This window comes from Monodelphis domestica, chromosome 5, assembly GCF_027887165.1.
Source record: "Monodelphis domestica isolate mMonDom1 chromosome 5, mMonDom1.pri, whole genome shotgun sequence".
Classification (NCBI taxonomy): domain Eukaryota; kingdom Metazoa; phylum Chordata; class Mammalia; order Didelphimorphia; family Didelphidae; genus Monodelphis; species Monodelphis domestica.
Window position 1 is genome coordinate 278,434,509 of NC_077231.1, and position 27,625 is coordinate 278,462,133.

At 41.1% G+C, this 27,625-nt stretch overlaps 2 protein-coding genes across 3 annotated transcripts in view; both read left to right on the forward strand.

The window, feature by feature from the left end:
• Nucleotides 1–3,917: 3,917 nt before the first annotated feature.
• Nucleotides 3,918–27,625, forward strand: part of GLB1 (galactosidase beta 1) — an 80,254-nt gene continuing 56,546 nt past the window's right edge. Inside the window, exons 1-4 of one of the 2 annotated variants that reach the window (XM_007505034.3) lie at nt 3,918–4,231; nt 22,834–22,997; nt 25,967–26,117; nt 27,000–27,060. In XM_007505034.3, the coding sequence (XP_007505096.2) occupies nt 4,157–4,231; nt 22,834–22,997; nt 25,967–26,117; nt 27,000–27,060 (451 nt within the window). In that variant the 5' untranslated portion in view covers nt 3,918–4,156. Of the gene's footprint in view, nt 4,232–4,452; nt 4,550–22,833; nt 22,998–25,966; nt 26,118–26,999; nt 27,061–27,625 lie in introns of those variants that run through there. The other variant, XM_007505035.3, reaches the window with a different exon arrangement.
• TMPPE (transmembrane protein with metallophosphoesterase domain) lies at nt 4,423–17,590 on the forward strand. The gene is made up of 2 exons (XM_001378561.4): nt 4,423–4,549; nt 9,097–17,590. The coding sequence occupies exon 2, from the start codon at nt 9,213–9,215 to the stop codon at nt 10,548–10,550; it is 1,338 nt and encodes a 445-aa protein (XP_001378598.1). The 5' UTR covers nt 4,423–4,549; nt 9,097–9,212; the 3' UTR covers nt 10,551–17,590.

A 27,625-nucleotide genomic window follows, 5' to 3' on the forward strand; every position in this document is an offset into this window, starting at 1 on the left:
AATAATTAAATTTTGATCTAGGCTGCAGCCCTTACTCAATCCTATTAGGACTGAATAGGGTGGAGATTTATTCCAAGTATCTCCATTGTATCAATTCTAAAATCAATCAAGACTCAAAGAAATTCCTGTTCTATGCTTAAGCATAGGTCAAAGTCCTTTCCATTGTTCAGCAAAGGGTTTCTGTCCTAAAGTAATCTTAAGAAGGGAAGAGAAGGAACCTCCCATGCCAATGGGGTTCCCATTCCAATAGACTATCAGTAAGAAATTTTCCAAGTATGAAATATCCCAATGGTGAAATTTCCAGCATTTATAAGTCTAAGGAATTTTGAGGTTTACAGAATCATTGTCCAACCACTTCATTTTACAAATAAGAAAACTGAGGCCTAAAGAGATGAATGGTTTCTTTAAAGTCACAGCACTAATTAGAATTTCCCTCTTCTAATTCCAAATCTAGTACTCTCCTAAATTTTTGCATGTTCCACCATATTGGATGCTAATTACTCTTTTAGAAGGGAACTGTTTACCTTGTACTCTGGTCTGTCACTAGTGTCTATAAACAATGACTTGCTTTTGGATCCCCATTATTCTTTATTGAGTAAGGGGTCAGTTCTGCTTTTTAAAAAGCCAGTTTTTCTTTGGTTGTGGTTTGGAGATTCTACTTGTGTGTTGATTTTAATATTTAACTTTGATTTACATTTTTTACATATTCACATTTATATTTAATTTTGCTTTACATTTTAGTACATTTAGTAAGTAGTACATTAAGTACTACTTACTTGCTTTTACTTTGAGATGCTTGTGCCTGTGTGGCCTTTGGTTTTCTCCAAATGGAGCCCATGTACTGTACAGTGACAGAAGGAATGTGATGAGATGGGCAGTGAGTCACACACAAAGTCAGGAAAATCTAGGTTTGTCTTGCCTCAGACTCTTATTGGCTGTGTAATTTTGAGCAATTTTCTTAACTTCTCAGTGCCCGAGACAACTCCTTTATTTTATCCTCATTGGTCAGTTGTTGTCAGTCATGTCAGATTTTTTGAGATCCCATTTGGGGTTTTCTTGGCAATGATACTGGAGTGATTTGCCATTTCCTTCTTCGGTTTATTTTACAGATGAGGAAACAGAGGCAAATGTGGTTAAAGTGACTTATCCAGGGTCACACAGCTAGTAAGTATCTGAAATCAAATTTGAACTCAAGTCTTCCTGACTCCTGGTGGCACACTCTCTCTACTGAGCCACCCAGATGCCCTTTGGGAAGTACAAGAGAATAAAGAACAAAGAGCATAAAATAATAGAATTGATTACAATGACTGAGGTATCAAAGATGAGGGAAATCAATATGACTAGATGGAACTCAGGAATGCAGGACGAGCATCAAACCCTCCTTCCATCTTGTTGCTATTGATGCTCACCTGAGTGACTAATAGTCCACATTGTCTTGAAGTACAGCCACTGTGGTAGAGAGAAAAGACTTCCAGGTGCCCATCTGCAAGGCTTATTAGTGAGATAAATACTTCCCTTAGTTGCACATTGGCATTAAGATCTATAGAGATAAAAGATTTCTTTGAATTAAGGTGATTTATGAGGCAAATGAATTCAGAGAGGAAAGATGACCTTTGGGACTTAACTCAGAGATGAAGAAATATGGGTTAGGCAATTTTACAACATGTTGGGGCTGACATGGAATAGAAGTGAAATTATAGAATGGAATCAGAATTCATTTGTTTTCCTCAACATAAAAGAGAAGAAGGTTATTATTTTTGGTCATATGAACACATTCTCACTGAGGAGATATCCAGGAAAAAAGGCAATGGACAAATTAACAATGACTAGTCAAAAACACAAGCAATAATAATAATAGCTAGCATTATTTATAGTTTATAAAGTTTGTATTTAAAGTTTATAAAGGGGTTTACAAATATTGTTTTATTTTTTCATCACAATAACCTTGACAAGTGGTATTATTATTATCCTCATTTTACAGATGAGAAAACTGAGGTAATCAGTGGTCAAGTGAAGGGTCACATAGCTATTAAGTATCTATGACTGGATTTGAACTCAGGTCTTCCTGATTCCAAGTCTAGAACTTTGTCATTTTGCTTCTATAATGAAAAATGAAGATGGTACAAACTACTTGAGGTCTAATGCTCTATCTGCTACACTATCTAGCTGCCCAGTTGTAAGATTTAGCAACTGAATGGATATGTGGGGTGAGGAAGTCTAAGAAGGGAGGATAATGCCAATGGATGGAGAATAATAGTATTCTCAATAGAAATTTTTATTGTTCAGTCCCATCTGACTCTCTGTGACCCCATTTAGGGGTTTTCTTGGCAAACATACTGGAATATTTTGTCATTTCCTTCTCTAGTGAATTTTAAGGAAACTGAAGCAAACAGGGTTGAATGACTGGCATAGGGTAACACAGCTAGTGTCGGAGGCCAGATTTGGACTCAAGAAGATGTCTTCAGACCAGGCGCTCTATGCACCATGGAGCCACCTAGCCTGCCTCTCAATAAATGAGGAGGTCCAAAACATGAATAAGTTTAAGAAGGGAGAAAAAGGGCATATAATGAATTTGGTTTTAAATGTGTTGAGTTCAAGCTATCTATGGGACATTCAGTTTGAAATGTCCAATAGGCAGTGTATAAAGTGGCCTGTAACAGGAAAGAGACCTGAAAAAAATAAAAAAACGCTGTCCTTCATAAGTTTAAATGCATACAATATTAATATATGCAAAATATCTAGAAAATACAACCTAATTTGAGGGCAGGGGCACATAGGTTTTTGGGGAGTGAAAGGAGATCAGGAAAGGTCCCATGTTGGAAGCAGAGCATGATTCAGTAATTGGCCAATTAGGTTGTTGTGATTTTCATCAGACAAGCAGTATATCTTAGTGGATGGGACCTCAAAGAGTATGTGGGCTTGACTCTTACCTCAAACATTTCTGGGCTGTTTGGCTGCAGGCAAGTCCCTTGTTTTCCTATCTTTTAAAATAAGAGACTGGATTTAAAGGCCTTTTGAGTCTCTTTCTGCTCTAAATCTATGATTCTATTAGAGAGATAAAAACACTTGAGCTTTTCAGAAAAATAGCAAAAAACAAAGGAAAAGAAGCTCCTCACAGGTGCCTCATAATAAATATAAATGCAAGTTATGAGCTGGATAAAGTATTTCCTTGTCTGTCTGTCCTCATTGCCAGCTTTTTCTTTGAGTATATTGGAATTACTGTAAGAACTGCTAAATCAAGTCAAATTATATTCCCCCCCCCCCCCCACCTTTATCTTCAACTTTAGAATCAACACTGTCTATAGATTCCAAGGCAGTAAGGGCTGGGCAATGGGGGTTAAGTGATTTGTCCAGGCTTATACAGCAAGGAAGGGTCTGAGGTCACATTCAAACCCAGGTCCTCTGTCCTCTCCATCAGGCTGTATATCCACTGAGGTGTTCCTTGGATATTTCTTTTGACAAGTGAATGATGCTCTGTAGACTCCCAGTACTTCTCACATTCTTTCAAATCTAGGCTTTATCTTTTTTCCTCCCCAAATTAATTTTTTCCCCCCAAGTCATATGAAGCAACAATTTTTGACGTTTTTTTTTGACATTTTAAAATTCAAATTTTCTTTGTATTGTACCTTCCAGCCCTACCTCCCTGAAGCAGAGTCTGATATAGGTCCTATCTCATGTAACCCCTATTTCCATAAAGTGGAAGGGTAACGTCGAAGTCTTTTGATTTTCTTTCTAGGTAGGAGCAGTCAGAAAGCCCCCGGGGGTATGCGGAGACCTCTTTCCTCAGGCAATCCAAGTCCTTATCATCCCCTAGGATGCTGTCACATGACCCACGTGCAGATCTAGGGCCCAAACTTACCTCATTCCTTACCCCTCCCTCCTCCCCCCTCCCCCCAACTCTGGCCCCCTCTAGCTGCCAACCCCAAGGCCAGCTGGGATGATGATGCAAGCACTGCTGATGGGGGCTGGGGGTATGTAAGCAGCGGTTCACTGGTCACCCAGCTAGAAGGAAGAGGCGGTGGTGACTCGGAGGAGGAGACTTCTGAGGAGGAGAAGGAGAGGCGGCTGGGGCTGAAGCCAGGGTGCAATCCCGAGACTCCCGGCTCCTGTCCTGATCACGCTACTGGGCTTGCGTGTGCCCTGGTCAGTTCCTGGCATGATGCCTGGCCAGGCGCTCTGGTGTTTGCTGCTCCTGCAGCCACTGTTGACAACCGTGGAGCTCACACTGCAGGTAACGCGCTCGGGGTGGGGTGAGTGGAGGCTAGGCTGGGGCTGAGGTGCCAGGGGTTGCACCAGCTGCTTCGACCGGGCCAAGCCACCATCCACGCCCCTTCCCGTATCACCTCATCTGATCTTTCCTCCGTGACCCCACGCGAAGGGGCAGTCGCGTCGTTTGTGCGTGGTTGGGCAGGACGTGGTGTTCCCCTACCGGGGATGTGTGGTAGATGTGTAGTGTTGTTCTTGCGTGGTGCCAGCAGACTCTGGCTGGGTGCAGAGGGCTGGCATCTGCTGGTTGCTCCTGGAGGGAGACGGCTGCTGAGGCTCCCAGGTGAGCTGCAAGCCGGGGCGGGGCTGCCTTCTTTCCCCCTTCTTCCCCTAGAATTTGCGGCTTTTGTTTTCCCTCTACTCCCTCCTGCGCAATGGGCAGCCGTGGGGTGGGGGTGGGGAGCTGGAGGACGCCCTTCGAAGCCTAGGGCCAGGTTAGGGGCTTGTGTTTGTTTCCCTGGGCTGAGTTTCCGCAGCCTCACCTCGCTTTTCTTCCTTTCTTGGGATCCAGGTGAGCTAACAACCAGAGTACGAGCCGATTGTGAGCATATTCACCGAGCTCAGTGCTGCCTTTTTATTTCTCTTTGTTGAAAAGATCGAGTCATTTCCTGGTTGCTAGCCGGGTTAGGTTAGAACGAGGAAGTGGGGGTCCTAGCATCTTGGCGGTCCGGAACCTTGATTTTGGAACCTTGGCCGCCTCTGTAGAAGTCGGAGGGAGGAAATCCCCTTTTCCCAGGCTCACGGAGTCAGCGCTGCTCAGCACCTTAGGCGCCATCTGGGTGAACTCCTTCTACGGTTGGGGAAATTGAAATCTGGAGAAGCTCCGGAACTTGGCCCCGGGAGTGGTAGCCTATTCCCACCAGGGTCTGCTCTGGTTTCCTAATGAGCATTCCCCATCTTTGGCCTAGAAGTTTCCAAAGAAATACTTAAAAGGACTTAATACCCACTTCCAATTGGCCAGCTTGGGGTTTCCAGCCCTCAGGGATTGCTTGGTTGGTTTGAGCGGAAGTTTTCAGTTGGGTGGCCAGTCGTGGGTCAGATTCACCACTGGACACAGTCAGGGGATACTAGGATAGGATGTGAGGGTCATTTCTGCTGTTGAAGTAGTCACGGGCCTGAGGCGGTGGGGGTGGGGGACAGAAGTCACCTTGAAAGCACCAGGCAGCAGCCTTCCCTGGGCTTGTTAAACATAGCACCCGGAGGAGCCTTCAACCGTGAGTCAACAGGTGGGGAGGAAGACGCATCCTTGCTTGGGGATGGCTGCAGAGGATAGGGTCATCCACCCACCTCTTGCTCTGAGTTTGAGTGGTGAAATTCCCACCGCCCGAACTTGTGTTTTCTGGCGGGAGAATTTGGAGGAACTCCTTACTTAGCCTGCAAGAAAGGGGATATCTTGCTTTTTTTACGAAGTGAAATGGAACTGAACAAAATTTCCCCCATTGATAATTCTTCAGGACACCTATATATTCGTTTAAGAGGGACAGTCAGCAGCGTTCTTTTTTCTTTCTTTTTTTTTTAACTCTCACCTTCCTACAGGGAATCTATACTACCTATTAGTTCCAAGGCAGAGTGGAAAGGGCTAGGAAATGGGGGTTAGATTCACATAGCTAGGGAATGTCTGAGATCACATTTGAACCCAGGACTCCCTGTCTGACTCTCAGTCCACTGAGCAACTAGTTGCCCTGTTTTTCGTTTTTTTAAATATATTTTTCATTTGTTAAATATTAGCCAACTCCATGTAAAATTTTTTTAAAACTTTTTTTTTTAGGATTTTGAGTTCCAAATCCCCCCCACCCCCCTGCAGTCAATGGTGTTGATTTTACAGGTAGCAGCAGTATTAATATTTTTTTAATTGAAAAAACAACCCTAGAAAAGATTCAAGAATTATCTTTTGAGGCAGGAGGTGCTTAATTTGGGGCCTCTGGAGATCTGCAGAGAGGGCATCTATGAACTTGGATAAGAAAAAAAATTACATCTGTTTTCACCAACTTCTAGCAGAATATGAACAATTCCTTCAAAAACCTCATTGTGAGAAGGGTCCATAGCTTCACCAGAATGCCAAAAGGGGTGGGGTCCATGCCTAGGAAAGGGTAATTTGGAAAGGGGGTATTTGCTCACAGAAATCAAGTGAGATAATAGTTATCAAAGTGTTTCTGGCACTGTAAATTTACACAGATGTATATATTTATAAAAGCATGTGCCTGGCATTATACATTTACATAAATATGTTCATATTTATTCATAATAGCATATGCCTAGCACTAATTTATATGTTGAAAATATACTAATTTGTGTATAATGTATGATGTATATTATATCATGATCTATGTATATTACATACATAAATTTTGTATAATATATATCCCTCACCTTCCTTCTTAGAATCAATACTGTGAATTGGTTCCAAGGCAAAAGAGTGGTAAGGGCTAGGCAATGGGGGTTGAGTGACTTGCCCAGGATCACACAGCTAGAAATGTTTGAGGCCAGATTTGAACCTAGGACCTCCCATGTCCAGGCCCAGCACTGTAAATATATATACATATGTATAAAAGTGTACATATAGAAGCATATCCCTAGCATGGTAAATATACATTCACTATATAAAAAAGCATGTGCCTAGTGCTATAAATATACATATGTATATACATTTATTTATAAAAGCATGTGCCTAGCACTATAAATATGAATATATATGAATATAGATTTATAAAGGCAGGTATCTGGTACTATAAATGTAAATATATTTATGAAAGCACATAAATTTACTTATATATGCACATAATGCCTGGCAGTGTAAATTTACATATATTCAGTTATTTGTCAAAGTTTGTGCCTAAAACCACACATTTATGTATTTATACTATTTATAAAAGAATGTGCTTGGCACTCTCAACATCTGCCTACATGTGTGTGCACAGATGTGCTTATTCCCTTTCCCTGGCCTCCACCAAGCCTCCACCCCTTGGAGATCTCCCAGAGCAAGTCAGGAGCCTCCTGGAGGTCTTGGATTCCAAGGTGGGTTTGGAGGTCCAACGGAAAACCCCACCAATACTATCTGTAAACACCAGACCTTGAGGGTGGGTCACGTGAGGGCTGTGAGCTGGCTTCTTCTGTCTCTTGAATGTTGCACTTTAAGTCACTTCTAAGTTATTAAAATATTCTGCTGTGGAATTACCCCCAGGTGTAATTTCTTATTATTTCAGCATAGAAAAATTTGAGAACCAATGAGCTAGATCTGTCCCTAGAACACTCCAGCTGACTTTAGGGAGATTGTTCATCATTTAGAATTGAGGGGGCCTCAGCTCATCTAATTCAAAATATTTTACAGATGAAGAAACTGAAGCACAATCAACCAGCCTTTGTTAAGCACCTACTCTATGCCAGGCACTGTGGTAGGTAGGTGAGAGGCTATCTAAATTACCTAAGGTTGGACAGGCTATAAGATCATAGACTGAGAAGTGGAAAGGACCTTAGAAGTTGTCTGGGCCAGCCTCCTCATTCTGCAGATAAGACTGAGATCCAGAGGAGGTAACTGACTTATTCAGTGTCATACAACTAGTATCAGAGGGGGAGATTTGAACTCAGGTCTTCCTGACTCCACACCTAACATCTTGTCCATTATACCAAAGTAACTGGTGACAGCTTTGAGATTTGGACTCCACTGCCTATAAAGGAAAGATTATTATTATTATTACTTTAAATCCTTACTCTCTATCTTGGTAACAACTCTTAAGACAGAAGGGCAAGGGACAGGCCACCGAGGTTAAATGACTTGCCATACATAGCTAGGAATATGTCTGAGATCACATTTGAATCCAGGTCCTCCTGACTCCAGACCTGGTACTCTATCCACTGTGCCACCTAGCTGCCCATAAGGGAAGAGGTTATAATTAAAGGGACAACTTGGGTTCAAACCATTTAGAACTTTCCTTAGTCTATACTTTGTACCTTGAAGTATTCATTAGCTTTGAATTTTAGTAGGAGATTTATTTATTTTAAGTTGACAAATCACTTTTTCCCACAAATCCTTTTTTTCAACAACCCTATATTCCCTACTATTATCTCCATTTTACAGGTGTAAAGATTGAGGCTGAGAGCATAAGAAATTTGTTGAGGATCATACAGATAGTATATACCTGTGGGGTGATATTTGAACTCAGGTTTTCCCTGATTTTTGAATTCAATACTCTGTCTTTCAGGCTGCTAATGTCCCTCTCTGCCAGTCACCTTTGATCCTATCTCCATACAGAGAGCACTGTGGTAGATGGGGAGATGGAGATAGTTCCATCTTGAAAATTTCATTCTAGTAGGTATCAGAGTGCCTCTCATTCAGAGTCACTTAGACCAGCCTCAGTCTGTGTGTGTGTGTGTGTGTTCATTTTTTAATCATGAAGGCTTTTTTCTAACTGGTAAATTTTTTAAAAATTTGCTTTGTTTTTTCATTGTATTGGGTCCAAGGCAGAGCAGTAAGGACTAGGGGGTTAAGAGACTCATCCAGGGTCACCCTGCTAGGACATCTGAGATCAGATTTGAACCCTGGACCTCTCTAGCCTTGGCTGCCGATCCATGGAGCCACCTAGCTGCCCCCTAGAAACAAATTTTGATTTTGAATTGTTTTCTGACATTTCAGGATTCAGATTTTCTCCCCCCCTCCCAGTCTGAAGTTTATATCCCACTCCTTTCAGATCATGAAGTCTTACCAACTGCCTGCTGCCTCTCTTGGTTGGAGTTCAGGATTGGGGAGGGAAGGATTTGGGAAGATTTCCTATTGCGTAGAAGGAAGGGATACTTGAATTTTGAAAAATAGCTGACCCAGGTTCCTGGTTGCAGGCAAACAGGACCCGGAAACACCTTCCCAGCTGGATTCCTGCCTAAAGGACCTCCCATCTTAAGGGAAAATCAAAGTCAAGACAGATTTGGACATCTCTCCCTGGGGCATAGACACAATGATTGTTCTCAGACAGCTGTCCCTGGAAGCAAAAGCTGCCATGGCAGCAGCTGGAGTCTTCTTCTCCATGATGGTTTCCCGGACCTACCTGTCAGGGAACCTGGAGATTGGGGTACGGCGCTTGCTGTTCAGGCTACAGCTTGCCCTCTTTGCCAACTCACTCATGCTGATTGGTTCCTTGTATATCTGGAGGAGCACAGTCACCCCCCTGTACCGCTCCCCTGTTGTTGAGAGGGGGTGGTTCTGGCCCTGGAAAATGGCCATCTTGGCCTTCCTGGGCTTGGCCCACTCTAGCTTTTTTACCACGCTCTTTCTTGTGGCAGAGGAGCCCTACCTGTTCTCCATGGCTTCCTACTCCAGCCTTGGTGCTTACATCATTATGATCTTCTTCCTTTTCATCCTGGGCTGCATGGAGCAGGGTTACCAGCTCTTGGCCTGGAGGAGTGGGAGGGTCAGTGGAAGCCTTGACAAGACCAGGAAGATGGTCCTGAAGCCCATCCTAGCCGTTGTGGTGACAGCGGTGCTGAGTGTGGTTGGGCTCCTCAATGCTGCTCAGCCTCCGGCGGTGAAGACCATCCAGGTACCCATTCACCAGCTGCCCCCATCGATGAACGGCCTGAAGGTCGTGCTCCTTTCGGACATCCACCTGGGCCCCACGGTGGGCAGGACCAAGATGGAGACGTTTGTACGGATGGTGGAGGCCCTGGAACCGGACATCACTGTGATTGTGGGTGACCTCTCTGACTCCGAGGCTTCCTCCCTCCGGATGGCCGTTGAGCCCCTCGGAAGGCTGTATTCTCGCCTGGGCACCTACTTCGTCACAGGGAACCATGAGTACTACACGTCCGATGTCAGCAACTGGTTTGAGCTCCTGAAGTCCTTGAAAGTCCAGCCTCTCCATAATGAGAACGTGAAGATCACTGCCTCTGGGACCACATCAGCGACGAGTGGAGACAATTGGATCTGCTTGGCTGGGGTGGATGACATTGAGGCAGACATCTTGCATTACTCTGGCCATGGCATGGACCTGAGCAAAGCCTTGAATGACTGTACTCCTGAGCATGCCACCATCTTGTTGGCTCACCAGCCCTTAGCGGCTAAGTGGGCCCTTCAGGCCAGGCCAGACATCAACTTGATCCTTTCTGGCCATACCCATGGTGGGCAGATTTTCCCACTGAATGTGGGTGCTTACTTGTTGAATCCCTTCTTTGCTGGACTTTACAAAGTGGGACAGAGTACCTTTGTATATGTCAGTCGGGGGACAGCCTATTATGGGATACCAATGAGACTGGGGAGCCGGGCAGAAATTACAGAGATCATCCTTCGTTCTCCCTGAGAGGACAGCCTTTTCCTCCGCTTCTCTGCCCTAACCCCATCCTCCCATCCCCAGTTCAGAGTATTTTGTCTGCTTTAACCTGTACCGATGATCTACCCTCTTTGGCCTTGCAAATAGACAGTGGGCAACTAGCTCAGTTGGAATTTATATGTGTATGATGTAAAGAAATTGGATATTTAATTTTTTCTGTTAAGTGGAAAGGGGCAGGTTAAATATTTACGGGAGAAAGTAATTTTTTCCCCTATTTGCAAGGCTTGTAATATAATTAATTTATATTGAGATTGCTAAATTTGAAGATGCTGTTTTTTAGGGGCAGGAATTGTTATATAGAGATCTATAAATGAGAGAGAATGTATGTATATACATACACACATACACATGAGTGTGTGTGCTATATATGTGTACATATATATATATATAATATAATTATATTTTTTTCTTGCAGGACTTTGCTTTCAGGGTTTAGCTCAAGCAGGTTTCCAAGGATTCTTTGATCCAGGGCCTTTTTTTTTTTTTAGAAAGAGTTATTATGAAGGTTTTGGTTGGGCCAAAGAGGAAAGAAATGATCTCCCTTTCTGGTTCCATCCATCTTTCTATTAGCCACTCTGGAAATGCACCCTCAGCGAATACAAAGAACAAAATTGTGGCTTCCAGTTTTCTGTTAATGCTGACAGAACTGAATTCTGCCAGATAGATATCGATTGCAAAATCCTCCAAAGCACTTGTCTAAACTAATTAACCACTAGCCGCCACCTGTCCTTGAGAGATGTCACCTAATTGACCTTTATCCTTCAAGCTTTTGAAGAAAATACATATAGCCTTGAGTGCTACAATTGAAGTCTGTTAATAATAATGTTGAAACATTTGGATAGCACTTAACAATTTTCTCCAGTGGTTTGGCATACCTTTCGTGGTAGATTGGGTGAATGGTAGTGCCCCACTTAATAAAGGAACCTACTTTCCAAGATTGCTTGTTATGAGGATAAAATGACATGATATTTGTAATGCACTTTGCAAACCTTAAAGCACTATATAAATATTATTATTGTTTTACAGAAGAGGAGACTCAGAGGCAGAGAGGTTCAGTTGACTCATACAAGGTCACACTACTGGAAAATAGAGGCACAATGTAAGAACTCAGGTATATTGACTGATAGTGCTAGTCGCTTTCCTTGATTTCAGGCTTCTTTGAGAAAGCTGACTGATTTCTATGCAGGATTAGTATTTGATTTTTGAATTTACCAGAGTAGGGATTGAGGCTTCCTTCTTTGGGGGGGGGGGGCATCTTTTAACATTACTAGCACACTGATTTATTTTGCCTCAGGTTAAATATTCCAATTGGCTCTAGGGCCCAGGAATTGAGAATGGAAAAGAAATCTAGTTTCTCAGGGACATGGCCAGCCAAGGAAGGTGAAAGACTTTTCCTTCCTTATTCTCACTCAGCTTCCCAATGCTTATTGAGTTGACTTGAATTTTGTTGTTAGCCATTAAGTAAATATTTCTAGGAATATGAATTCTAAGAGAACTTTTAAGATCCTAATTTGAAGCTGGAAGGGACCTTAGAAACTGTCTAGTCCAGTTCTTTTATTTTACAGTTGAAGAAACATGTCCTGAGAAGTTAACCATCAGAGGTGGCATTTGAACCCAAGACCTTAGACTCTAAATCCAGGGCTCTATCCCTAGTTTCTATTCTGGATATGAAGAACTCTCCCCAGTTCTCTCTCTGAATGATTCTGTGCCCATCCACATTAGCCTCTGTCCGATATGATGGCTTAATGCCATCTAAATGGTAGCAATTCTATGCCTTCCATTTGTGCAGCCATGAGCTTGGAAGAGCCAACGATTCAGTGACTTCTTCTGAGTGGGTCTTTGCCAATGCCTACCTTTTCAGGGAACAGCAAGACTAATAGTAAGCATGCTGGGTGGGCTATATAGCCGGGTGGTCCTCTATAGCTGGATATCTGATATCCATTACAGAGGTGGCTTAGGCATGGGCTCCACTGGCCCATGGCATCTCATTAGGAATGGAGGACCAAACTTTCTGGTCAGCCAAGAACTTATTGGGCTATATTGAATGAACAGCCTGGGGATTTCCACTTACTCATTTGTTTTCCTGTAGCTGCAAAGGGATTGGCCCCTTGACAAAGAACAGAAATTTACCACTAATTGCATGTGCTTTTGAACGGAAATATCTAACATGTTTTTTTAAAACCCATGATCATTTCTTGAAGGTCTAAGATTAGATTTCAGGTACATAAAGGAATATTGAGTGGCTTCTACTGAGGAGAATGCAACTCTCCATGTTCTGAATAATGTTACTTGCAGGTGTCAAATACTGTTTGAGTTAGTTTTATTGTTTGGGGCTTTATTGTTTGATATCTTTCTTGGCTTGTGATGTTGACTTGCCCAAGTCTGAAAAGCTTATTTTCTTAATAGAAGGTCATAGATTTTGAGCCAGAAGAGACCTCAGAACATCATGAACTATTCTACTTTAAAGCTGAGAAAACTTAAGCTGATCAGGATGAAATGACTTGCCCAGTCACCCAGATAATTAAATGAGAGAGCCAAGATTCTAAACCCAGATATTCAGATTTCAAATCAGACTTCCAATGCCACAGAAAGGCATTTCTCCCCCCCCCCCCCCTTTCCTTTCATCTTCCTGTTACAGTAGCACAGTTGGAAAGAGGTATGATCTACAAGAATTGTTTCACAACTTTAAATATCCTGGATGGGGCAGCTAGGTGGTTCAGTGGATTGAAAGCCAGACCAAGAGATGGGAGGTCCTAGGTTCAAATCTGGCCTCAGACATTTCCTAGCTGTGTGGCCCTGGGCAAGTCACTTGACCCCCATTGCCTAGCCGTTACTGCTCTTCTGCTTTGGAACCAAGACACAGTATTGATTCTAAGACAAGGCAAGGGTTTAAAAAAATATACATATATATGTTTTCTGGGGACCAGGAAAGTTCCCTACTAGACTACTCAGTCTTCTATGGTCTTAAGTGTTTGGGCTCTGAGCAGCTGGGCAGGGTAGAAGAGAGTGAAAACCAAGAGAGGGAGGACAAAGGAGGGAACAGAAACCAGAACTAAAAAGAAATCTGAAGCTAGGTTGGGAAAGAGCATCGTGTTAGCAGAAGGAAGTGTTTCATGTCTATGGGTTTCAGACAGTGAGAAATATTGGTAGGAAGAGTTTTGAGGACCAATTAGTTGCCCAAGAATCAGTTTGGGAGGTTATTTTGCTCATGCTGGAAAAGATAGAAACAACCACTGACCTCCAGGTAGGATACCATCTGTGGTCTCCTGGTACTAAGAGCATCAGACTGGGAGCCAGCTATTGGATGTTCACTGTGCCTCAGTTTCCTCATCAGATGTTAGTTTTGTTGAATCCAATGAAGGAATTATTCCTTTAAAGGCATTTACAGTCCTAAAATACTATAATCGGTTGATCCATTTGGGCTGTCATCTTTTAAATGTCTAGAATGGTAGCCTCTATGCTTGGCACTAAAAATTTTTATGTGTAGGATAAACTCAACCTCTCCTATGTCCTTACACAACTCATTATTTAAAATGGAGATTGGATCTACATAAGGATGCATATAATATGTAAAAGTGATTTTAGTTAGAAATAAATATATCCATGTGAATTTTCTTAAAGTATTGAAGATACTTATAACTTAATTATTTTTTGGAATTCTAGATCTAGAAGAGGCCTTTGGGGTGATCTTGTTTCAGAATTCTCATCTTACTAAATTGAGAAAATAAAAGCACTAAAGAGAGCAATGTTCTTTTACATATAACCTCCTATGTTGTCCTTTTCCAAGCATGCGTGACTTAGTCTTCTAGGAGTGCTCAATTAATTGTGCCTCTTTAGGAACAGCTGCTAGTTGTTGACTATTCTTAAATTCTTGAATCTGGGGCAGTGAGGTGGCTCAGTGAATTGAGAGCAGGGCCTAGAGATAGGAGGTCCTGGGTCCAAATCTGGCTTCTCAGCTGTTTGGCCCTGGACATGTCATTAACCCTTACCACTCTTTCTTGGAACCAATAAACAGTTTTGATTCTAAGATGGAAGCTAAAGGTTAAAAAATGAAAAAAGTATTCTTGAATGATAGCATTTCACACATGGGAAGGAGCACAAGGATCCAACCCATAGTTAAAAAGGGTTTTCCTCTACAGTGTTTAGGACGAGAGGTCACGCTAATTCCAGTAGTTAACCCAATGATCTGCTCAAAATTTCCTTAAAAAAAAAAAAAAACAAACCAAACCAAACCAAGATTTTTTCTTTTGAGTTCCAAATTCTTTGCCTTTCTCCAGAAAAAAGAAGGCAAGCAATGATACCTATGATGCATGTGAAGTCATGTAAAACATTTCCATAAGGCTCACTACTTCCTAAATCTAGACATCACGTTCTTGCCATCTGACTTGTACAAGATCACAGGAATTGTGAGGGAATCTGGTCTAACCCACACTTGAATGAGAATTCATTCTCTTGTCATCCCCATATGTCAAAGGATCTTATCTGACATGAAGCCTTCTCTTGGAGACCTAGTGAGGAGGAACTCATCTCCCAAGGCAGCTTTTTGAAACGATGCTCTATAATTCTCATTGTTACAACTACATGCATGGATAGATACTGGTTCTAGCCTCCAAGTGAACCAGTGGACCTAGTCGTAGGACCAAGTAGAACTAGTCCAAACCCCTTCCACATCACAGCCTTTTCAGATAACTTGAAGATGGCTCTCATTCCCTTTATCCAAAACCCTCCATTTAAATACATGCAGCTGTGAGGACTCTTAGCCATTACTGGAGCTCCTCTCTGCCTTGTTTCTCATTACTAACTTTTGTTCTTTTCCTCCCAAAAGGAGAAACATTTCCCCATTCTCTTTTAATTTTGCTGCCTCCTTGTCCTCATTGAGTAATTTCCTCTTATGGCGATGATTTATCTTCCTGAGTAAGCTTTGTGACTCTGGATAAGTCCCTTAACCCTGTTTGCCTCAGTTCCTCATCTGCAAAATAAGCTGGAGATGGAAATGGCAAACTGTTTCAGTGTCTTTGCCAAGAAAACTTTAAATGGGGCCATGAAGAAGAGTTGGACATGACTGAAAACAACTGAACAGCAAAAAATCAAGGAACCACCTTTTGTTTCTCGGTTTTCTTTCTTTTCCCTCCTCCTTTCTTCATATAGTATAAGAGAATGCAGATGACTCAGAAGTCCCATCTGCCATTTTTTCCATTAGTCCCACTTGCCTGTACTTAGCCTGTTCAGACTGGTGCCTCCATTGTGTCTTTACAAATGAACAGAGAAGTATAGGAGGGTCTACTTCTGACTACAGGAATGTCTAACATGAACTCCTTTCCAGAAGAGCGCTCATGAGGGAAAGGAGTGATTACTCATTCATCTGGTGAGAATCGAACCCATCTCCATCTTTTGACTCCTACCCAATCCTTAATCTTAATGCCTTCCCTAAGACTCCCCCTGGCTTATCCTTGGCTATATCTTGTTTGTATTTGTTGTCTCCCCCTGTAGACTGAGAGCACACATCATGGTGCTTGGCACATAGTAGGTACCTAACAAATGCTTGTTGCTCAAACTGATTCTAGGCAATGCTTTCTCCTCTATTTCACTGTGAAGGGTCTTTGGGGCCACCTGACCCACCCCAATGGATTCGAACTGTTTGGGAAACCCAAATCTGAGGACATTTCCTATCTTACTCTGGAGTATTAGCATGGTAGCCAACAGCTGTTGGAGAGACTAAAGAAGCCAAATACCAAAATGTTCATAACCAGTAGGTGGCGGTGTTTTGTAGTGAATGGAGCTCTGCTTGGAACCAAGCTCTTGGGTTTAAATTCCATCTCTGTTATTGGCTCTTCTGTGACTCCAGTTTCCTCATCTGTGAAGTGGGAATAACAGGAGAGAATAGGGTTGTGAGGATTAAGCGAGATCATGTATGCAACACACTTTGCAAACCTCAAAAAGGCTCTATATAAATGGAAACCATTATTAGGTGATGAATTTTTTGACCATTGTAACCTCTTCTCAGAGTTCTCTGTTTTGCCTACATTCTTGATCAGTATTTAGTGAGTGCTACTGCTGTGTAAGTATTCTGGGGAGGGAAGGTCACAAAGGGCCCTGTCCTCAAGGAATTTTCATCCCAAAGACTTCCCTAAAACCTTGCAGCTGAGGGACACTTATGAAGTCCCAGGGCTATGGGGAAGGCTTAGAACCAGGATGCAATTGTGGAATTTGAGGATGGCATGGCCCAGATCCCTCAGTTCCTAACCCCAGCTCTTATGACATGATGTGAAGCCAAAGCTGCTGTTATCAACATTGTTTTTACATACTCTAAAAATATCTCTTGTGATTATATTGCACTGTACACTGTCCAGTTTCTTTTCCTTTCTCCTAACCCAAAAATGTGCAAAAATAATGTAACTAGGAGGCAGCTAGGTGGCTCAATGGATAGAGAGAGCCAGATTTGGGAGTCCTGGGTTCAAATGGGACATTAGACACTTCCTCCATGTGTGACCTTGGGCAAGTCACTTAACCTCCATTGCCTAGCCCTTACCACTCTTCTGCCCTGGAACCAATACTTAGGGTCAGAAGGTAAGGGTTTTGTTTTTGTTTTTGTTTTTAGGGGAAAAAAGAGGGAACTAAGTTCACTACTGAGGATAGGAAAAGAGGGAATCTTCACAGACTCCCTTCGTGTGAAATGAACAATATGTACAATGTTTTGGGAATGCTCTCAATGACTACTGAAACATTTCAATAGGAGAGATAACTCTGAAAAAGACAAGAGTAGTTACTAAGCACTTATGTCTGTTCACTGTGAGTTTCTCATCTCTGTTCCCTTAAGCAATATTTGTATTATGTCCATGTGAGGGATGGTGGTGGGGGCTGTGGTGTATATGTATTTTGCTCTGCACTGAATTATTTTTGTAGTTAACAAGTTTTCCTAACAAGATCACCTAAGCTGCAACACTGGTATCTCAGCAATACCTATATGCTGCATTCTGATTATGAAATAAAACTGTGACACTTGGATATCATTTCTGTGCCTGTGCCAATTAATTTCTTAGGTAAATAGTTGGACATAGGGCAAGCAATTTGCAAGGGAACATTTTGTTCCATGGTCTGAATCCCTACCACCTGCCATTGACTTATTTCTGACCATTTTTTATTTTCACCAGTAATCCAGACTTGGAGCATAGATCATTAAAAAAAAAAACTCTAACCTTGCATCTTAGAATCAATATTTTATATTGCTTATGAAGCAGAAGATAAGTAAGGGCTAGACAAGGGACTTGTCTAAGATCACACGGTATGGGACTCATTTTAAGGTTCCTTCTCCATTGCTAACAGGAGCTCAAGGCATGTGCTATAATCAATACTATTCTGTACTTTGAGCTGAGAGATCTGGCTTCAAATTGCCACAGGTGCCATGTGTCCTTGGCCAGTCACTTAACCCATCAGCCTCTATTTCTTCTGTGAAATGGGTATGATGACCCCTTTCTTATAGGGTTGTTATATAAAGATTTTGTGAACTGTACTATACAAATGTGAACTATTGTATTTTGAGATCGTTTACATCTGTCCCTCAGTCTCCCTTTTGCCAGCACCCTAGTCTTTAAGCATTTATCATTTCCTACCTCAATTACTAGTTGTGTCTTCATTAATCTCCTCTTTCCACCCTCCAGTTCAGCAGATTAATCTCTAGAGGCCCAGCTTTCATTATCTCTTATTCCAAAAGAAATAGCTCTCTATCAATAAGCAGCAGATTCTTCTACCTGGCATTCAGACTCCTTCCCCTGCAAACTAGCAAAACTTCTCATTCTAGGGTCAGTAATGGGAGCTCTACTATCTGGGCTCCTGCTCATTTATCCAACACACTTTACTCCCATTCCCACCTGGAATTCGCTTCCCTGGGCCCCTTGAGCAATATTTGGGGTAACCTTTTGTGGTTAAAGCAGATTTATAGATGTTAGCTCAGTTGATTCTTAGAGCAGTTTGGAGGAAGCTGGTAAAGAAAGGCACTGTCCTCATTTTTCTACCATCCACTCCTGGGTAGATGTACTTTTTGTATCATGTTTTCTTAATGTGACCGCTCTGGGAAAATCTCCTTTAGGCTTCAGTTTCCTCATTTGTCAGATGATTAGATGGAACCCATTTGGGAGTTTGGCCCTATGGACCTCTTCTTGAGGAAAAATTTTAGATGCATAAAATAAAATATAGGATTACAAAGGAAACCAGGGACATTGAAATTCATTTATCAAAATATTTTTTAAAACAAGTTCATGGGGGCAGCTAGGTAGCACAGCTTTAACCCACTGTCATCAAGTAAGGAATAGAGGTACAATTTGTCTTATTTAGGAGTCCTACTGGGTTAAAATGTGACCTCAGATACTTTCTTGCTGTGTGATCCTGGACAAGTCACTTAGCCCACATTGCCTAGTCCCTATTGCTTTTCTGCCTTGGAACCAAAACATAATATTGACCCTAAAATGGAAGGTAAGGGTTTTTATTTAAAAAAAAATCATACATCTAGGGGCAGCTAGGTAGTACAGTAGAGAGGGTCAGGTCTGGAAAAGGGAGGTCCTGGCCTCAGATGTTTCCTAGCTATATGACCCTGGACAAATGACTTGACCACACTTGCCTAGCCCTTACTGCTCTTCTGACCTGGAATCCAGATAATTCTAGGAAGGTAAAGGTTTAAAAAAAGTTGACTCCATCCCCTAATCCCCTAAGAATGCTTGGTCTAGTCCAGACCATTTATTTTATAGATTGGGAAACTGAGGTCTTGAGGGAAAATAACCTGCCCTAGGTCACATAACTAGTAAATAAATGGTGGAAGTGCAGTTTGAACTGAGACCTTCTGACTGTTTCATAAAGTCTTCTGGATACTGCCAGTTCAGAGTAACTGGACTCCATTGTTACTTATTTGTGGACACAGTAACCAATTTGATACTTAGCAGTATATTGTCTTAGTTTTGTAACTTTCTTTCATGGGTTCTTTCTTTCCATATAATGTATAAACACCGAGACCAGGAGCCACATCTTATACTTCTATTTTCCTCAATGGAGAATTTCTTTCTCTTTCTCTCTTCCCTCTCCTTCCTTCCCTCCCTCCCTCCCCCCTCTCTTTGTCTACCCCCTCCTTCCCTCCCTCTCTCTCTGTCTCTCCCTCCTTCTCTTTCTCTTCTCTCCCTACTTCTCTCTTCCCCCTCCTTCTTTCCCTCCCCCCCTCTCTCTTTCTCTCTCTCTCTCTCTCTCTCTCTCTCTCTCTCTCTCTCTCTCTCTCTCTCTCTCTCTCTCTGTCTCTCTCTCTCTCTCTCTCTCTCTCTCTCTCTCTCTCTCCCTCCCTCCTCTTCCTCTCTCCCTCTCTACCCTCCTCTTTCTCTTCTCTCCCTCCCTCCCTTCCTCTCTCTCCTCTCTCTCCCTCCTTCCGGAATGAGCTGGAAAAGAAAATGCCAAACCTCTCTGATATTTTTGCCAAGAAAACTCCAAATGGGGTTATGAAGAGTCAGACAGAACTTAATAAAAGATAGACAGATGTTTAGATAATTCTAATAGATCTGGAAATAAGTGAAAGTAAAAGTAAGAATGGGAGCCCAGGTCTCCAGATTGCCAAATCTACTCATTTCCCCCCTTCACTATACTTCTTCTAGGAGAAGCACCCTAGTGCTTCCTAGTCTTTCCATTCTAGCATTCCCATTCTAGTTCTTTTCTCTCTCATCTCAGTTAGGTACAAAGAACTTTCATTGAGCCTTTCTTACCAACCAAATTTTGATCCTCCTTTATTAAGAGGCATTATTCCCTCCTTGTTCCCAGCAGCCCCTGCCGTATTTCCTAGAAATTTTAGACATCTAGGAGTGTCTTCAAATAATAAAGATTTAGGGAATATAAGAAGTAGCTTTGGCCTCTGGGGAAGCGTCATGAGGTCCTCAGAATTTCCTGGAGCAAAGCTGTGCTTGTCTGGTCCACAAGGAACAGAGACAAAACACCAAGACTCCTTCCTCTTATTGATCTGAAACATATCAAGCACTGGTGGATGTAGTCATTCAGAAGGGACACAAGAAGACATCTACATTATACTGCATTGGGCCCCCATGGTTTGCCAGACTTGGGGAAAATTAAAGCCACTTCCATCCAGGCTCAACAAGGCCACCAGGTTGCCTGTGGCAATATGATTTTAAAAGGAGGTTGGGAAAGGAATTACCATCTTCAAATCTACCAGAATGAGTTTAAGCAAGTCCGACTAGTTGTCTTTGATTGAAATCATGAGGAGATCAAATATGGGAAGGATAGAATTTGTTTTGCAGTTCGAGGTTACACTCAGGTGCACTCACTGATTCCCTCTGGTGTTTGAGTCTTCATGCCACCTACTGAGGGCAGAAGCCCAGTCTAATCAGCCTGCATGAAAGCCTAATGTGGAAAAAATCCTGCCAGTTGTTGATGCCATACAATGTAGCATTCCTGACTTTGAAGCCAAGCCATATAGGTCTGAATTCTGCTTATTGCATTCCCTTATTACCTGTGTGACCTTGGGCAAGTCACTAAACCTTTATTTGATACATAAGATGTGCTATGAGGATAATTTAACTGACATCTAGTCTATGCTACTGCTTTTTTTTTTAAACCCTTACCTTCCATCTTGGAGTCAATACTGTGTATTGGCTCCAAGGCAGAAGAGTGGTAAGGGCTAGGCAATGGGGGTCAAGTGACTTGCCCAGGGTCACACAGCTAGGAAGTGGCTGAGGCCAGATTTGAACCTAGGACCTCCTGTCTCTAGGCCTGGTTCTCAATCCACTGAGCTACCCAGCTGCCCCCTATGCTACTACTTTTAACAGTTGATAACTGTTCTCTAGGTAGGTAGGTGGCATAGTGTATACAGTGCCAGGCCCAGAGTTGGGAAAACATCTGAGTTCAAATCTGGCCTCATAAATGTACTAGCTGTATGACCCTGGGCAAGTCAATTATTCCTATTTGCTGCAGTTTCCTGATCCACAAAATAAGCTGAAAAAGAAAAATGTCAAACCACTCCATTATTTCTGCCAAGAAAATTGCAAATGGAGTCACAAAGAATTGGACCTGCCTGAAAACAGGAGTGGACAGGAACACGTGCCCTGGTTGTGACCAAAGGCTTGGAGTCATTTTGCACTTTTTTGGAAAGTCCTAAAAGCATCCCAGGGATAATTCCATATGGTAGAACCCTCCTATTTAATAGCAAGAACAAGTTAGGGATATATAGTGACTGCCCTTTGTCCAAGAGACTGATGTTTTCAGACTCTTCCTCTCAGTCTCATTGGCCACTCTTGGCCTTAGCACAGTGGATGTTGAGAACATCATCTGGTTTGCTCTCTATGGGATAGCCAAGAAAGTTAATCTGATCTTAGTTGGCAGTTAAGAAGTGTAATTGATCATGTTTAGTTTACTACATTTTAGAGGCTACATAAATTTGACATTAAATTAAATTCATTAGTTCCATTCTGTATGCAGACCTTTCCATATGGGGATGTTGACTTTTTTTCCTTTATGTTTAAATTTGTTCTGCACAATAAGAGGATCAAATTAGAATCTAGTCACACTTGAATAGAAACAGGTCCTCAAGGCAGTACATTGACTTAGAAAATCACAATTACAATGATGTCATACTATATTTTAATTTTTTTAGTTAAACATTGCCCAATCTGGTTCTTTTCATTTAGTATTTGAAGTCCCTTCCAACAGTAAATATTTGATCCTATCATTTTTTTGTTCTGTCTTCTGTTATATAACTAGTTATGATCTAGACTTGATTTGAAATCATCATCCTGACTTTAAGATCACAGGATATTCAATGTGCTGCCGCTTCTGCAGATATGATTTAAAAAACAAATAAAAAACGTTAACTTCCATCTTAATCAGTACCGTGTATTGGTTCTAAGGCAGAAGAGTTTTAAGGGACAACTGGGGTTAAGTGACTTGCCCAAGGCCACACAGCTAGAAAGTGTCTGAGGACAGATTCAAACCCAGGAGACTCCCTTCTCTAGATCTGGCTCTCTATCCAATGAGCTACCTAGATGCCCTAGGTGTCCTTATTTTAATTTTGGATTGGTGGAGTCTCTAGCCCAGGAAGAAATTATAGGGGGAAAAAGCCTTTAGGTTTGTGGATCACAGATAAATTTGGCATTTTAAAGTAAAGACCCCCATGTGTTTTTATTTCAATCTCTCAATGGCTTCTGTCAAAGTTGAATAACTAGGCTCTCTGGCTAAATATGCAAACCCACACACATCCATTTTTGTCTTTATATAGACCAACAGAACATTTCAGATAGACTATGAGAGGGACCAGTTTCTCAAGGATGGCAAGCCATTTCGCTACATCTCTGGGAGCATCCATTACTCCAGAATACCTCGATTCTATTGGAAAGATCGCCTACTCAAGATGAAGATGGCAGGGCTTAATGCCATCCAAACGTGAGTAACCAAATACTTCTGACAATGGAATTGGGAATGAAGGCTGGTCTTAGAATCCCATCCCTTGAGAAGTAAGCAAACCTGAAGTTCCATCAATGCTTGAAAAGAAGCATTGATTGGTCAAGAATGTAGGCTGTAAATATAAGTAGGGACAGTTCAATTCAACATGCATTTATTTGGCACCTAATATGTAATGGGCACTGGGTCTACAAAGACAAATAGGAAACAGTACCTGCCCTCCAGGGACTTGCATTCACTCTTGGTGATGTCATTTCTTCCAGTGAATCAGGCTGCAAATCCTTCCATGATTTAGATGGTTTCTTCAGTTTCTCTGGGCAAAATATTCATCATGTCCCTTGTGAGCATCCTTTTAGTGATGAATCTTTCCAGCTTTCGGATCATAGCTTCCTGTTGAGTATTGACTTCACCATTAGATTATAAGTTCCTTGAGGAAAGGAACTGTCTTTTGTTTTACTTTGTACCCCCAGGGCTTATCCTAGTACCTGGCACATAGTAGGCACCCAAGAAATATTTTATCCACTGTTGGCTCATTTCTCATTTGACTGTCCAACCGAATTGACCTTCATGTGGTTCCTTGCTAATGCTGTCTCCTATGTCTGGAATGTGGTTCCCCTTCCATTTACATCTTGTAGAATCCTTTCTTGTTCACTTTCTGATCTTCCCAGATATTAATGTCCTAGCCTTCTCCAAATTGCCTTGGATTTAACTAATATACATTTTGTATATATTTAGAAATATTGATTTTTTATTTGTGTTTAAATCTATTTACATATGTAAATTTATCCTGCCTCCTTGAGGCAGAGGATATTTTAATTTTTATTTCATATCTCTAGCAATAGCACAGTGTCTGGCCTTAATCAACACTCACTGGTTGATGGAACGTTGTTTAGATTTAGTGCAGTAGGTACTTGGAAGATATATATGTAGTCCTAGGCCAGGCTCTATCTCTACTGTATCATTTGCTCTGTCCTCATGCCCTATTACTCCATCAATTCTCACTCATTATATAGCTAATATTATAAAATATATAAATATTATATGCTGAAATTTCCTTTGGAATTATGAGAGCAGCTGTATGGTACAGGAGATAGGAGTTTGGAAGACATGAGTTCAAATTCTGCCTTGTACACTTGTGTGACCCTCAGCAAGATGCTTCAATACTCCCATCTCTTTTTTCTAATCTGTATAATGGACATTATAATAGCCCAACTCTCATGGGATTGTGAGGACCAATTGCAATATTTTTCAAATGCTTTGCAAATACAAAGCACTATGTAAATACTGTTAGTATCATTATTATTACTCATAATTAATTCTCATAGTTAACACTATATTATGAAGGACAACTGCTAAGTAATTGACATAAAAATGCTAAAATCTTTAAAACTTAAAAAAAATCTTCCAAAGGTCTCTAGTTTCTCCATTTATATAATAAATTTATTTATAATAAATTTATTTATAATAAATCATACTAGATTTTTATAATAAATACTAGATTTATATAATAAATCATACTAGATTTTTTTCCTTGAAGACATTTCCAGTTGTAAGTCCTGTGATCCAGTGGAATGAAGCTGGGTTTGCAATAAATATATTCTTGCATCTTGGTTGTTGGGAACCAGCACAGACACTTGTAATTTTAAAGGATTGTCACTAGGTGGCAGCATCTGACGTATATGGTTCATAATCTGTGTTTCAAAAGAACCTCATTATTGAGAACTTTTCCTGAGCAAATAATTAAGACTAAGTGCATTTTAGATGGTTCATCTAGGTCTGCAGCCTTGTAGACATTTATATTTCCATTTAGGAATTTCAGAAGCATACATAAAGGTATTTTAATATTAGCTGGCATTTACTTTACAAACATTATCTCATCTTATAGTCATCCCTCAGTCCTGGAAAGTAGGTGCAATCATTATCCCCATTTTTACAGATGAGGAAGCTGAGGCAGGCAGCGGTTAAGTGACTTGCATAGGGTCACACTGCTAGCAAGTATTTGAAGATGGATTTGAATTTAGGCCTTCCAGGCTAATGAATCCAACACTGTATTCCTCCTCCTTCCAAATCTAAATGAGCATATTGAATGAACAATACATGTCCAGCACGGTTTCCTTTTTTAGAGTTAAATTAGTTTCTTCTATTTAAAATAAAGCTTTTTAAAAAAAAGAATTAAAATAGCAACATGAATTAGTTAGCCTTTCTTTGTGAAAGCTAAAGGATTACAACATGGAACAAGATTTAAAAGAAAAACAACCATTTTAATATCACTTTCAGGATTTGGATTAATTCTTATTGGGAATTGTAGGCTTCTGTCTTGCATAGAAAATACCTTTTTTTTTTTTTAAAAAAACCCTCACTTTTAGTCTTATACTGTCAATATGGAGTTTTGGTTCTGAGGCAGACGAACAGGTAAGGGTGAGGCAATGAGGGTTAAGTGATTTGCTCAGCATCCCAGAGTTAGGAAGTTCCTGAGGCCAAATCTGAAACCATTACTCTTGTCCTGGTTCTCAATTCACTGAGTCACCTAGCCATCCCCTAGAAGATACCTTCTTTCCTTTCTGCCTCTCTCTCTCTCTCTCTCTCTCTCTCTCTCTCTCTCTCTCTCTCTCTCTCTCTCTCTCTCTCTCTCTCTCTCTTCTTCCTCCATGTTATTCCTTCTTGAAAGTGAACAATCCCATAAAACCAAAACCCCAAGTCCCAAATCCCTAGACCCAAATAAACAAGCAATAAGTCATATGTTTTCATCTGCCTTCCTACTCCAACAGTTCTTTCTCTGGAGGTGGATAGCATTCTTTGTCATAGGTCCCTCAGTATTGTAGAAGATACCTTTCTAATGAACCATTCCCTTCTCTGTTCTTTTTGCCCTTATTGATGTTTAAGTAGTAGTAGATGTGAAAAGGTAGTCATTGTATATTACGTAATGACTTTTTAAAATACTTAAATGCCAGATATGTGCCTTGGAACTTCCATGAGCCCCTTCCCGGAGTGTATCGGTTCTCTGATGATTACGATTTGGAGTATTTCCTCCAGCTTGCTCATGAGATTGGACTATTAGTTATCCTGAGGCCAGGACCATACATCTGTGCAGAGTGGGACATGGTGAGTGACCGCGACAGGTGGTTTCTGTCCTTTGGTGCTAAATTACATGTTTTATTTGTATGCTTTCTTTTGGGTCTTGTATGATTGCATATGCATGATCTACAGCAAATTATTTGCCTTTTCAAGGGATGAAAAAGGGACCGGAGAGAGGGAGAGAATTTGAAATTTTTTTACATCTAGTTTGGGAAACAGTTAAGTTTCCTGTCATCAAATTAATGGATGTCTGTGTTGAGGATAGGATGAGGGGGAAAAGTGTGAAAAGTGAAGTAAGCCAGCAATTTAAATGAAGGGAAGTATAATAAGAAGTGGCCTCTTCATTCTAACCCAGTTTTTAGGCCATTTCAGCATCCTAGCAACTCTGGAAGGATAGCTATTTACAGGTGTGATCATCCTTATCTTTACAGAGGAGGAAACTAAGGCTTGCTCCAATCAAACAACCAATATTAGGTCAAAATACGAATTTGAAACCCAAGTCTTATCTATATTTAGTTCCTCTACTGCCTCTCTCATTAAAATTTTTTTACTCTGAAAAAGTCTTTAATTTACAAAATGGGTATTAAAATGATTCTTCCCCAAGACATATAATGACTAAAATAATGTTAATGAAAAAAAGAAGTAAAAGAAAGCTGAACTTTGACTTATCTTGGCCCTGGAAAATAGCTAATGAAACATGACTTTCTCTTCTCTCCTTGCGGATGGGTGGAGAACTCACAATCTTTTGGTTGTTTTGACTAAGCTATTTTTCTTTGTTTCTAGGGAGACGTGTATTTGGGGTTGCAAAGGCAGGAGAGGAGAGGTTATATTCATAAATGACTGATTTTAAAAACAAGCCATCAATACATCTTTTAAAAAATAGCTCTTGTTTTCTCTTTCCAATCCTAGGGTGGCTTACCTGCTTGGCTTTTGACAAAAAAGTCAATTGTTCTCCGTTCTTCTGATCCCGGTGAGTTGTTACTATTAGACAAACATGGATTTGTTGATAGTCACAATAAAAAGGAAATTTTAGATGTTTTGACAAAGCAAGGTGGCATCAATCTTTCTAGAAGTTTAGTAAATTTCAAAAATTAGTCGTAACCGAGCTCTAAATTCTCTCCTAACCTTTTTGTGTCTCTCATGGAAGGAACTCTTTGTAATCTGGGGAAACCCTACCTTGGAATAATGTGTTTAAATGCATTAAAAAACCCAAACAAACATAGAATTATAAGGAAACCAACTGTATTGAAATGTAGTTAATAAAACATTCCCAAGACAAGCTCATAGATCCCAGTTTAGAAACCTAGCTCTAGATAAAATGTAGAATAAGTTGTACCAGGAACAATAATATCCACACTATTTGATCAGAGCCTTCAAACATTTTCTGCCTTCAGTAGAGGACACCTGGGACACACATTGATTTGCCTAGGACCACATAGTATCTATCAGTGGTGAGATATGCACCCCTGGCTTCCTGACCTCAAGGCTGGGCTTGCTTGCTTTCTGCTACAGACTATGCCACTTTGCCTGTCTGG

Coding starts and splice junctions, on each gene's coding strand:
- TMPPE (XM_001378561.4), top strand. CDS start 9,213: ATGATTGTTCTCAGACAGCTGTCCCTGGAAGCAAAAGCTGCCATGGCA.